At 46.1% G+C, this 14,339-nt stretch overlaps 1 protein-coding gene across 2 annotated transcripts in view; it reads right to left on the bottom strand.

Moving 5' to 3' along the window:
• The window catches only part of bcar1 (BCAR1 scaffold protein, Cas family member), a 129,271-nt gene that overhangs the window by 3,694 nt on the left and 111,238 nt on the right, over nt 1-14,339 (bottom strand). For both annotated transcript variants that reach the window (XM_066685000.1, XM_066684999.1), the window contains exons 3-5: nt 9,467-9,610; nt 2,892-3,002; nt 791-1,990 (exon numbers count right to left, since the gene is read on the bottom strand). In XM_066685000.1, coding sequence (XP_066541097.1) covers nt 791-1,990; nt 2,892-3,002; nt 9,467-9,610 — 1,455 coding nt within the window. The remainder of the gene's footprint in view (nt 1-790; nt 1,991-2,891; nt 3,003-9,466; nt 9,611-14,339) is intronic.

The following is a 14,339-nucleotide window of genomic DNA, read 5'->3' as shown; positions in this document are numbered from 1 at the left end:
GCGAAAGTGCTACAAATGTAAACAACTTAAGTTACATTCATTCATTCATTCATTCATTCATTGTCTGTAACCCTTATCCAGTTCAGGGTCACGGTGGGTCCAGAGCCTACCTGGAATTATTGGGCGCAAGGCGGGAATACACCCTGGAGGGGGCGCCAGTCCTTCACAGGGTGACACACACACACACTCACACACACACACACACTCACACCTACGGACACTTTGGAGTCGCCAATCCACCTACCAACGTGTGTTTTTGGACTGTGAGAGGAAACCGGAGCACCCGGAGGAAACCCACGCGGACACAAATAGAACACACTCAAGATACAAATTAGTTTAATTAAAGAACAATGGAGAGTTTGGGCTGTTGATGGACCCCTGGATGAAGTGAGAAAGACCCCCAGAGCAGAAGCCTTTATTGTCATATGCTGCTGTTTATTATATTTTGTAGCCTGTAAAAATACATAATAAAAGTCCTGTTCTGAGCAGACTGTTTTATACGCATGCTGCAGAAGTGTTGAAGTGAATTTACCAAATTCTCAAACAATGGAAATGGGAGACTCAGAAGGAAAATGTGTAAATGTCTCAGAACTGAACTATGAAGGATTGTAGATCTCCAGGAGAAGGGTTGTGTAGCCATGAGTAACAACAATAAAGAGATAGAAATCCTGTGGCTCAAAGGGTATCAAAATACTTGAACTAGATATAAAATAAAGAAATATATATATATATTCTTGCAGTAGTTTGTGAACTCATTAACAGCAGAGACACAGAGACCCAGCTCTCGTACCTGTAAATGCACATAGTCGTAGTCCTCCATCCAGCCTTCCTCTGTGGTCTCATAAGGCCTATCTGGAGTCTCCTCTTCAGCTGAAAACTTTGGCGGTGATGGCAGTGGGCGGGACTGGATGTTGGCCCTCTCGGGCACGCCTGACTGGTAGGCTGAGACGTTGTTGTTATTAGTCAGCTGACCCGACACATCTCCAACGTGTGGAACGGGCGGCAGCGGCAACTGCTGCTGTTTGATTGTCCGTTTGAACAGCAGCGAGGCATTGCCATGGAGGAAGGATGCCAGCTGCTTGGTGTCGTCAGGGATGCCACGAGCGCACATGACCAGCCGGTCCAAGTCGTCCCCTCCGCTGCCAGCTGGAGGTGATGCCACAAGAGCAGCAGGTGCCCACCCTACAGCTTCGAGTGCCTGAGTGTATTTAACCAGGCCTTGGAAGGCCTCCTCCATCTTCTGCACCTGCTTGTTGAGCTTGGCCTGCAGGGTGCGGTCAGTGGCCTGGGCAGCATTAGCCACGGCACCACGGGCGAACTCCAGCAGGTCCCGGACGGCTGTGCGAAGACGTTCGGCTGCCTGGCGAATGGAGGGCAGACTGGACTCCATTTGTGTGGGGCTGCGCCAGTTGCCGCTGATGAAGGACATGAGCAGTGATGCAGAACTCTCCACGGCCTGCTGTAGGCGGGACAACCGCTCCATTGCCTGGTCCAAGTCCAAGGGGAGCAGACGACCAGGCCCGGTGCTGTCCCGCACCGGCACCATGTCCAGAGAGGAGGTGGACAGGTTGCTGCGTGTGCTGCCTGTGCTGGAAGCCGATAGACGCTTGAAGCTGACCGTCACTTCCTCGCCCGCTGCGTCCCGCACTACTTGAGGGGGCACGTCGTACACATAGTCACCAGACTCCTCGCCCACGGCCGGGCGCTCGCGGGGGAAGTCGTAGACGTCTGCAGGGTGCTGCTCCTGAGGGCCTGTTTTACGCAGGCTTGTGGGGATATCGTAGATCTCCTGAGGCTCAAGCTGGTGTTTCCCAGCCAGTGGAGGGGGCGGCACATCATACACGTCTTCGGGAATGGGGGGCTCAGGACCGGCATCCACCTGAGTGTCAAGACTCTTCATTTTGGCAAAGTGAGGAGGGACGTCGTAGGTCTCCTCCCTGATGGGACCATCTGGGACGTCCTTACTTACTGATGGGGGGAAGTCATAAACCTGGGAGGGATACGGAAGTCAGATATAATTCAAATGACTTGAAATACTAAAACATACATTCAACAGACGGACAGCTGCAGTTACATTCAGCCCAGAGTGACTCAGGCAATAAAGTCCTAGTCAGTAGTCAGTAGTAGCACAATGCTACCTTAACAGGAAGGTGAATATTTTATAAGCTGAGCAATAGCAAATACATATAATACTTACACATCGAGAACTATATGTTGACAATATATACAAGATATGTGCCATTACGACTGAATCCTAGCCCTGAGCAGTTAATATTAGGGAAGTATCAGAAAAGTCCCGTTAAAGCAACACTAAGTAGAATTTTTATCCTACAATTACAGCTTCAAAATCATTGTAATGCTTCACTGACCTGTAATAGGGCGAATAGAGCATCTGTCATTGCTACTCAGGGCTCAGCACCGCAGAAACTGCACTATGTAACTTAAGGATGTGTGTGGAAAATCAAACATCGATCCCTCCCTCCCCTTGATTTCAGGACAGTGCTGTAAACGTGTACTACACTTTCAACGGTAGGGGGAGCCCAAGAGCAAAAATACCAAATCTCACCTAGTGTTGCTTTAAAAGAATTCGAGTAAATGACAACAGCCTTCAGCTGGGGCCATGATCTGCTGTGTCCTGGACATGTTTCCACTAGTCTGCTGTGTGTGCAGGGTCTAAAAGGGTGTAGTATTGCACTAAAGCACAACCCACAACTACACAGTTAAGCATCAGATTCCACTGCTGTTCCAAACACCACCACAGAGGTGTTTCATAAACGAATAAGTTGGTCTCCTGTGAGAGAGACGAGCTCGCCAGCTCTGAGACATTAGGCGTCCTGCATTGGAGTCTAATCTGATTGATCCGCGTCAGTGTGTGCGCTTGTGTGTCTCACCGTTTGCTGGGAGAGCAGCTGGGTCTTGTCCACACTTGGGGGGGTGTCGTAGATCTCCTGTGCATCTCTGCTGTTCGGGCCTTTCATCGCCATTGGAGGAGTGTCATAGACCTGAGATGGAAACAATGCCGTCAGTGACAGGGTGAAAACACAGATGAGAACACAACACACACACATTCTCGATGTCGATGTTTCAGCTACTGTGTACACACATACTCTTTATGTGTTTAATGCGCTTATGTGCACGCATAATCAAACATGATTAGTATAATGGTCCATAAACAGTATAGGTAATATTCTGACACATTCACACACACGGATAGTGAAACGCAGTATAATAGAAGTCATTTCCTAATTGCTGCTGCTGAGACGTAATTTACCAGCTTAATCAAAGAAGTGACTAATTGAATAAGACTTGAGAGGGAGTGTTTGCTTAATCCGCCATAAATATGCTGGCACGACTAAGGATTCTCTCTCTCTCTCTCTCTCTCTCTCTCTCTCTCTCTCTCTCTCTCATTTTCTTGCGGTGATATTTTCCCTTTATGAATAAAATGAATAAAAGTCAGATGGAATGCACCATCACACACACACAATCACACACACACACACACATGTGAGATTAGCCATGCATGTCAGGAGACAGAAACACCTGGAAATAATCAGCGGCGTAGCTAACCTTTACCCCAAACACCAGCCAATCTGCTACCTGTCGCACTGGCCTGTGTACACGCCTCACACACACACTGCAGGTCAATAACATACACAGAGGCGCCTGCCCCAAAGAGTGGAAGGGGCAGCGCATTTCAGAACACACACACACCCTCACTAATTCATTTACAAGGATTGTACTGACTGTAGTTAAAGGAGAAGTCCAGCCAAAGGAAGCCTTAGCTATTGCTACATCTGTTGTAATGCTAACTCGCCTTCTTCAGTGGTGCCACAGAGATGTCTAGCATGAGATCTTTGGTGTTCTGCACGGTAGTTTGGATTTTTTATAGTTAACTGGGGAATAAAGAAGGCAGGGAGGTACTGTTATTATTGTGAAATCAGATATCTCATTAGAGCCACAAAAAGGCTAATCAGATGAGAGGGACACAGATGTAAAAGCTAAAGATAGCATGTTAGCCGTGTGGCTATAAATACCTCAGTGGCTTATTTTCTTTAGCTGCAAAATGATAAAAGGAATCTATGGTCTCGAGTATTAAGATATACATTTTTGACTGTTGTTCCACACAGAAAACACTGAGCAAATTATCTCTTAGTGGACCAAAGTAAGACTTATGTTCTTGGTGGTATTAGCCTTTAGCCTAGCGGCTAGGCACACAGGCAGGGCCGGTCGACACTACAGAGACTCTCATTTGTCATACAGTCAAAAATATTTATACCCTTTTTTTGTAGATTTACAGCTGTCCTTCACATTGTGTCAAAATCGTAAGATGAATAGACAAATTAAGAAGGGTTTTTCCATCTCCTGTAAAGTTACTATTGTGGAGATAAAAGTTTTTCTTAGGACAGCGACAATTTCAGAACTTGAACACTACTGTGATGTGAGATGTGAATACTTCCTAATCAGTGTGGCTAAAAAAGAAACACTGCACTACAGACAACCCGGTCTCACACTGACTCGTGATATACTCACATATATTCATTCATTCATTCATTCATTCATTCATTCATTCATCCAGTTATTATACAGTTCAGGGTCGCGGTGGGTCCAGAGCCGACCTGGAATCATTGGGTGCAAGATGGGAATACACCTTGGAGGGGGCATACTCACATATATAGGAGACATATTTTATGCGACAATATCACAATTATAAGTGTATGGGTAATTACCATACACACCGTCATATCCGTGCCCCGTGTTATGCGACAGTAACACGAAAACACTTCCTCATTAAGGCGTAATTACCGACCATTAGTACCACCGTCTTATTTTTATTTACGGAAAATATAACGTTACTAATTCATTATTTGCTAAAATATCGAAACAAATAACGGCTAGAGAAATGTCCTTTTCAGTGTTAACCTTTTGGAAATTAGTCAAAATAACGTTAAGTGAAAGAAATGTTCTCGTTAGCGTTAAAGCTAAAGTAAGACACCAATAATAAGCATTGTTTAGGAGAAATATTATAATAAAATATGCGTTTATGCCTTTGTTGGAATAACAACCTGTGTTATGTAATTCGCATTATGCCTTTTTCTATGTTATGAGTGATGACTGTAATGAGAAGGAGTTTCCTGTCACTGTCGCATAGTGTTTCTATGGTAATTACCCACACACTTATGATTGTGATATTGTCGCATAAAATGTCAAAAACATATGTCACGAATTGCAGTCTCCTGTATATGTGACTGTATAACGAGTGAGTGTGAGACCGTGTTGTTACAGAATACCTCATGACACAACCAGTTACTTTTAAAAAAATATCAAATGAGGCTTCATTACATCACAAACGCCCCTGATCTCATCTGAAAGTAGTCACAGTGTTAACTCCGCCCACTGCTGATTTAACGGCACGTTATAATACTGCACGTCATAAGCACTTGTCGCACTGCTCTATTATTTCATGGTTTGCCACCTCAGTTGTCTCTATCCTCTTAGCTCACACACTCACACACATTAGAAATTATAATCCTGCCCAAACAAAGCCGTGCAGTGTGTTGTGTGGGCCCGTGGGACAGCCTGGAGTTTCACAGAGAACAAAAGTGTAACTGAAATATGAATATGAACCAAAATCTCGATACAAAACCACGCTGGGCCGTCTGCCAAACAGAGATGAGTGAAATGTGTAAAGAAGCTACTTGAGCTTGAGCGATGGAAACAACTTTGGAACCATGGAGAACCTACTGTGTGTGTGTGGGGGGGGGTGGGGTGGGGGGGGTGGGGGGGGGTAATGGGCTGTGTGTGGGAGAGTGATTTTACAGTAGGACAGTAATAGACTGTAGCTGATATATAAACTCAGACTGTAGAGAGATGAATACTATACTGTGTTGTGTTCATTTTACGCACAGTATAATACTCCCAAGCATGTGTGCAGTTCAACAAATAGCGATGGTGGGCTAATACTGGTGTTGTCACGATACCAAAATGATGACCTTCGATACGATACTTGCCTAAATATCTCGATCCCGATACTGAAACGATACCACAGCAATAACCTAAAACATCAGGAAAAGTAATGTACTTTCTCCACACGCTGAAATCGCAGGTATCTACTTGTTAAGTGTGACGCCACACGTGATGTTTCGCCATTTCTGGGTCTAGTCGTGCCTTTGAATACTATTTGAATAAAGCTGAATGTCTCAATCAATTAAGTGATCTCAGTTCAGGAGTTCAGAAAAATGAATATATTCAGCAAAAGGAAGCATACGTGTCTTTGGCAGCACTTTTTACACATTCGCAGCTCATTTGGAACAGTCGCTAAAGTTAGCGGCAAAATCCTTAAGGGAGGGAGTGTAGGCAAAGCACTGTGGGCGCACACTGCCCCCCTTTGGCACTCATTGGAACTACCGCTCTTATTTAAAACACTGCTTAAAGTACCGGTGCTCATTATATCATTCATTCATTCATTATCTGTAACCCTTATCCAGTTCAGGGTCGCGGTGGGTCCAGAGCCTACCTGGAATCACTGGGCACAAGGCGGGAATACACCCTGGAGGGGGCGCCAGTCTTTTCATTATATCATTTAAATGATATAATGTATGTTGTTATCTCCTTAACATACAAAGTCCTCTTTAACTGGGATTTGGGTCTGAAATGAAGTCAGTGTTGCCATGGAGTCCCTGGTCCTTACCTGCTACACACCACACACACCTTCCACTGACTCTGTCCTCTGCTCCTTTCACTCCTCTACCGCCGAACAAGTCTCTTCCTCGTTGAATGATTTGCATCTCTGTCTGTATCTTCCATTTTCTGTATTTCATTTTCTCCTTCATCTCTCTCTCTCTCTCTCTCTCTCTCTCTCTCTCTCTCTCTCTCTCTTTCTCTCTCCTTTAGTGAGGGCTTGCTTTGTCCAGTTCCTTGTGCTTCAGGGCAGTGTGTGTAAGAGTAGCAGTAGTGGAGTTTGCAGCACTGAGGAGCTGATCTTGCTGACAGCCGTTTCACCTTCAAACACACACACACACACACACACACACACACACACACACACACACACACACACACACACGCTGCAGTCCCAGGACATTTTGCTTCGTACACTTTATGAGGAAAATCAGACACATTCACACACTCACACAAAGTCGACCTTCTTTTGCAGACGCCTCCAGACACTAAAATATCTGCTTCCCCTGCGAGTACTGCACGACCTCAGCCAAAAATAGAGACACAATCTCTGAGCCCACACCAGTTTAACAACACAGACTGAGAGAAAGAGAAAGACAGAGAGGAAGAGGAAGAGAGAGACTGAGTTAGTGTGTTGTGTTAATATTCCCAGAACATCAAATATTAATGTGAGCGGAAACACTTCACAGACGGATGACCAGTCTAGCAGAGCGTCTGAGCCAACAGAGAAAGAGATCCATCTATCATCAAACACACACACACACACACACACACACACACACACTCTCCAATCACAAAGATAACATCTAAGGCTCTTATGGGACAGGAAGGTTGAACCAACACAGCAACCCAGTCGAGGGGCTCACAGACGCTCAGAGAAATCAGCTGGACTCTAAATTCTTTCCCACAGCCTCACTCCAAGTTCCTAAAGGGAACCCTAGCTCAGCTCTAAAGTTCAGAACCCAGGAGCTCCACTCACCCCAGCCCTGCTTCAGTACACGCTGGTCTCAGTCACTGTGGGGGGGGTTTCCATCCATGGCTCAGGAACCTCTGAGTACTACTAGCTGTGCTATGACTGGATGGAAAATATGGCACGACTGCTCGAACCTCAGATACACGCCCTGTGATAGTGGAGCTTGGTGCTGGCTAATCACGTGTCTGAATATATTATTAGTATATGTTCATCCTTACAGTGTGTTGAACTGCATACATTCCATGTGGATTTCGCGAGGGTGGGAATCCTATTTGTAATGTTACTTAATCCAGACGTTCTCAGACTGGTCCTCAGAGCTCCCAGATGACCTCCATTTCACATCACACATGGGAGATCTATGTAAATATCTAAAAGTATGGAGTATCTGGAATGCCGTGAGGACCAGGTCGAAAATCACAGACTTGTTTCTAGAGACAAAATTACAGTTTCAAATCACTGAGCTGCTTCACTGAGCTGTAATAGGGGAAACAGAGTCGTTGCTGGTCCAAGCTCAGCACTGCAGAAACTGCACTATGTAACATTTGGAGGAGGGTAGAAAACCACCCCACAGAACATTGCTGTAGCAGTGAATTACACTAGGGATAGCCCCAGGAGCAGAAACCCCAGATCTTACATAGTGTGTCTTTAACAGAAATCTTCCAAAGTATTTATGGATCCAGTGCCATTCATTCAGACCTGGAAATGTGTTTCTCAGACTCCTGAAAAGCTCAGACTTCACCACTAACATCACTAACCACGTTAACTTGAGTAACAACACGAATCGGTGTAGCTCGGTGCGAGTGTGGGACATTTAGCAGCTGCCAGTCTGCTTTACTTGTGAAGGATAAGCAGGATGTTTGTGCTGAGCAGTTTTAATTGAGTTTAAAACACAGGCGGTCAAACACCTCACAGGCTAAAAAAAATGTACTAGGCTTTAGTAACAAGACACAGGGCACTGGTACATGATAGACTTGCTCAAACCCACGGGTGTAACACTGAGTCCACATTAGTGACGTGACCTAGTGTCATTCAAATTCAATGACAGCTGGCAATGTCTGATGAGAGGCAAAACGAGCGGTGTCTGATATGCTAAAAGGTTTTCATTCACTGTCTGTAACACTTATTCAGTTCAGGGTGGCAGTAGGTTCAGAGCCTACCCAGACTCACTGGGAACAGTGCAGGAACACACCCTGGAGGGGGCGCCAGTCCTTGACAAGTCATCACACGCACACATACACAGACTTTGGAGTCGCCAATCCACCTACCAACATGTGCTTTTGGACCGTGGGAGGAAACCGGAGCACCCGGAAGAAACCCACGCAGACACAGAGAGAACACATCACACCCCTCACAGACATTCACCCGGAGGAAACCCACGCAGACACAGGGAGAACACATTACACTCCTCACAGACAGTCACCTGGAGGAAACCCACGCAAACACAGGGAGAACACACCACACTCCTCACAGACAGTCACCCGGAGGAAACCCACACAGACACAGAGAGAACAAGCCACACTCCTCACAGACAGTCACCCGGAGGAAAACCACGCAGACACAAAGAGAACACACCACACTCCTCACACACAGTCACCCGGAGGAAACCTCCCGCAGACACAGAGAGAACACACCACACCCCTCACAGACAGTCACCCGGAGCAAGACTCAAACCCACAACCTCCAGGACCCTGGAGCTACATGACTGCAGTTTTCAGTTATATCAATATAGACTAATGATGATGTTTGTCCCTTAGAAAAAAGTAGATCTCAAGCCAAAAAAAAAGATGGTTGTGTAATGGGTGGCTAACACTGTACCTGTTGGTTGTATTGGCCCCGGGTTGGTGGCACGTCATAGATGTCCTGGGAGGGGGGCAGGTGCCTGGGGACGTCATATTCATCTTGCTCCGACTTCCCTGTGTCATACACATAGACCTGACCCACCCGGGTGGGCACCACCACCTGTGACAGAAAGAGAGGTCCGGTTAAGTGTATGTGGTTGAAATGTACACTACACATCATTTACGTTGATGTTAACCCTGTAGTAACTGTATTAACATTAAACTGAGTTCCGCCAGCGGTCTCTCTGTAAGTCCAGGCTCTGCTACCTGTCCTGAACCTTTGTCTCCTCTCAGTCTTTCTTTCATGTTATAACCAGAGTGTGGGGGTCCTCAGGAATCACTGTGGGAAAAGGGAGTGCCTATTGTCTGCCTGTTTACTCTCCGTCTTTCGTTCTCAGGACTGAGTCAACCTCCTGAGCCTGGGAAATGAAAACAAACTGGCGGTCCTAGTTTTTTACTACAGTGCACACTCATAATAGCGTTCTCACAACACACAGATATCTAATGTTCATTCACACACGATCTGCAACACCACCTGTCTAAACAAACCGACCAATCAGATCGCCTCGTAATGCTTGTACTCTGTGTAAATGCCGCCATGACAGCGCTCCTCTAGATACAAGTCTGACCTGTGATTCAGTCTCATACACTGACGGAAGACTTGACTTCATTCAAAGGTGTACATCATTTCCAAATGAATAAAGCCGTCAGTGCAGAAGACGAGGGGTCAGTTCCCTGCCTGAGTGAACACACCTCACTACAACAATAAGAGTCTTTAATGATCTGTGTTATGTGCATTGAAATATCTTAATAAACATTCGACAAAAAAAAAAGACAGACTCCTAAAGCAGCATGTGCCTACTTCTGTAAAACAGTCGTGAATTAATCGTTATAACGCTTCGCACCCAATGATTCTTAGTAAGTTACAGACCAACACTAAAGACATTAAAGGAACATGTTTACAACACTGTCGAGAATTCAAGGGCAAGGTCAAAATACTACCCAGTGTTTGTTTAAGATATTTTCACAATGCAAAGTACATTTTAAGGTATTTTGTTTTTGAACAAGCAAAGACAGGATGGGAAGGATGACAAACCCCTCCCCTCATGGTCTCAGACGTCTGCGGATGTGACAGACCTGGGCAGTCTGCAGCGTATTCAGTGGCACCTCATTAGCTGTTGTTTGAAAAGAAGTCATGGTTCGGCCTCACAGGTTTCATAAGAAACACAGCTTCCTGAGGCTGGTGGCACTGTGCGTGACTGGGTGGAGATGCACTGATGGGTGGAATGGGCGACTACCAATCATTACATAGTACATTCCTCAAAAGCTTGGGTAGAAACAAAATAGTAGCTGCAATAATGTGATATATTTTACTCGAAATAAACCCCTGGGTCAGCCCCCTCCAGGGTGTGTTCCTGCCTTTCTCCCAATGATTCCGGGTGGGTTCCAGAACCACCGTGACCCTGAATTGGAAAAGCGGTTACAGGTAATGAATGAATGAACCCCTGGTCATTGCTCAGTTAGATGTGAGCTGAATGTTAGTCCTTCTTTATTCGTGGAGCAGCAGCTGCTTACCCACTCACACACACTTCTGCCATCACTCAGTAAAGCAGGAAACAGTGCTGGATAAATACTCATCCATGTACCAGCCCTTAGCCTACACCTCAGTAAACACACAGCACACACATACACACAGGACGAGGGAGACTGAGAGCGCGAGCCCACGAACTCTAACCTTTCAATCAGAGTGTTTGGAATTAGGCCGCACGATTAATGAAACTCTCTGATCGTATAATAATATTTGCTCTCTTCTCTCTCTCTCTCTCTCTCTCTCTCTCTCTCAGAAAGCCTGTCACTAGCTGTGTGACAGCCCTGCTAAACAGCCAATTAAGTTGTTACCCATTAAACAAATCTGACAATATGCCGCAGTTAATTCCACTCAAACTCAACACCAGCGTCGGCCTACACTCCGTCCTCACCTCCTCTTGCTCTCTCTCTCTCTCTCTCTCTCTCTCTCTCTCTCTTTCCTTAACCCTCCTGTCTCTTTCTTAAAAAGAGTTTAGCCAAATCCAACGTCTGATACATTTCACTTTGCAAATCGTCAACGTTTTTGTGGGCACCCTTTCTTCCTTTCACACCTCTCTCTCTCTCTCTCTCTCTCTCTCTCTCTGCTCTTATCCGTGGCTGTAGTAAACTGGGAGGACATTCTCCACGGTGCTGTACACACTTTCACACACATTTCGACTCCTCCACAGGTGTCTGACCTAACACCCACAAACAGCACGTCCTGCTCCACTGCAGACGCACAGCCTTCTGAGATAAGCCAGGGCTACTGACATGAAGCCAGAACGCTTTATTACGCTCCGGTTTGTTTACATCATCCCTGAGTTCTAGAGCAGCGACACACCACAGGTGGTATATCAGTGTCACTGTGGGGTCCGATAACGAAGGTGAAATGGCCAGACCCAGTCGTGGTATCTCCACTACACGTTTGTAGCACTACAGTTACAGCCGCTTGTCCACAGGTTGCTCTGCATACTTTGTCACCTCCCTTTCACCTTGTTCTTCAATGCTCAGGACCTCCGAGGGACCACCGCAGAGCAGGTTTGATTTGAGTGGTGGATAATCCTTTGGCTACATTGGGTTTGGAGGGAAACTGCATGAATGTGAGGTTTCTCCTAAGGTTTCGGGTTCTAGAAAGGTCCAGCTGCAGTCATTTCTTGATGGAAGGCATTCACACACAGTAAAGATGTTACACTATTATAAAAATCACCCAAAGTCACAACAAACAGATGGTGACACTGGTGCTGTGGACAGTGGAGATAATAAAGCCATTCAACTGGGGGGTGAACAATGGACAGCCGAATGCCAGCCTGACACACACACTCTCTCCCACACACACTGACCTCCTACCTGCACCCCCTGTCCTCACAAAATGCACACAGAGAGGACAGCTTGCTCCACAGATGGCCATTGTGTGAGTGGGGTGGGGGTTAAGAGGGGATTCTCATGCATGGTCACTTCATATATATGTAAAAGCTTTTTAAATTGTTGGCTTTTGTACACAGAGGTCATGGACTTTGCTATTCATGACCTCGCACATCATTAGGATTAAAGTCGACTTTACTAAGTCCAGTTTAACTAAGTTAAACCTGCTTGGCCTTAAAAATGATATAAAAACTCATTTCCTGAGGGAAGAACCTGATCTAACAGGGTGTGCCTATTTACTGTATGTCAGATTGGTAGAGATAGTACATAAGATGGTTGTGTTATCAATTATTCATTGTTTGTAACCCTACTGATATCACCTTTCTCCATAACATTAATCTACGTAATTCTCATTTAATTTACCCGGAATCACTGAGCGCAAGGCAGGAACACACCCTGGAGGGGGCGCCAGTCTTTTGCAGGGTGATAATTCTCATTTCTTTAGTTTATAAATATTAGGGCGGCACGGTGGCGCAGCAAGTAGTGTGGCAGTCAAGCAGCTGGAGGTTGTGGGTTCAAGTCCCGCTCCGGGTGACTGTCTGTGATTAGTGTGGTGTGTTCTCCCTGTGTCTGCGTGGGTTTCCTCCGGGTGACTGTCTGTGAGGAGTGTGGTGTGTTCTCCCTGTGTCTGCGTGGGTTTCCTCCGGGTGACTGTCTGTGAGGAGTGTGGTGTGTTCTCCCTGTGGCTGCGTGGGTTTCCTCCGGGTGACTGTCTGTGAGGAGTGTGGTGTGTTCTCCCTGTGGCTGCGTGGGTTTCCTCCGGGTGCTCTGGTTTCCTCCCACAGTCCAAAGACACACGTTGGTAGGTGGATTGGCGACTCCAAAGTGACCGTAGGTGTGAGTGTGTGTGTTGCCCTGTGAAGGACTGGCGCCCCCTCCAGGGTGTATTCCCGCCTTGAGCCCAATGATTACAGGTAGGCTCTGGACCCACCGCGACCCTGAACTGGATAAGGGTTACAGATAATGAATGAATGAATGATTGAATGTAATCACACACTCTCTTAAAAATGCACTGTAATTAGTGATGTGAAATATTAGAGGGACACAGGGCGAGGGGGTCACATTAAAACACTAAGAACAGAATCTCTTCAAGACCCAGGAGCTAGAGTCTTCTGTGTTGCCCAGTGCCATGAACCCAACATACTACTGAAGGGGCCAAGCCTCGCAGTTAGAAATTCAGGTTTTGACTGCACTTTGAGGTTGTGTTTAGTCTTCTACAGTTAGAGAGGTCTTCTCTTGAGCAGGGGGTGTTGACTTCTCAATAAAATGCCAGGGTACACATAGTAAATGACTTGCTTCACAGACAGAGGACCTAACAGATGAAATAGTCTCTACTCCCACTGAGAATAAACCCAGCGCATATCTGAACCCACCAAACGGTCACAGAATAACACTCAAACAACCGAATAAAGCACAGAATCCTTTCACACAGTTGGAGCATGGAAGATTAAGCCCCATCAAATGGTGTCGAGGGCCAATCGTGTTTGGAATGCCACATTTTTAAGTGGTGGCATGTGTCATTATGTCAGCTGGGGTCACAGCTAGTGTAGTAGGAGGTCCCCTGGCTTTGGAGGAGGCTTTTGGAGAGAGCAATCTGTTCCTCTCTTCACAATGACCTCTCAGACTCAGCAGAGCCATGTGATTGTGACTTGTAGCCAGTTGCCATTGGCCGGTCAACTGTCTTATTATTGTCCTCAGCACGGCACCAAAAAAGTGTCCACTTCTCTCCGTGACATCATCACCCCCTGCATCTCCCCACAACATTGTTGTGACAGCTGATCTCCCCCCGGAACAAAAAAAAACACTCCTCAAGCTACTTCGCTGACCAATAGGCTTTTAGTTAAATTGAAGAGTAGGTGGGA

This window comes from Hoplias malabaricus, chromosome 11 (genome assembly GCF_029633855.1).
Source record: "Hoplias malabaricus isolate fHopMal1 chromosome 11, fHopMal1.hap1, whole genome shotgun sequence".
In the NCBI taxonomy this organism is placed as follows: Eukaryota; Metazoa; Chordata; class Actinopteri; order Characiformes; family Erythrinidae; genus Hoplias; species Hoplias malabaricus.
Note: the sequence above shows the minus strand (reverse complement) of the source record. Positions and strands in the feature narration are given on the sequence as shown.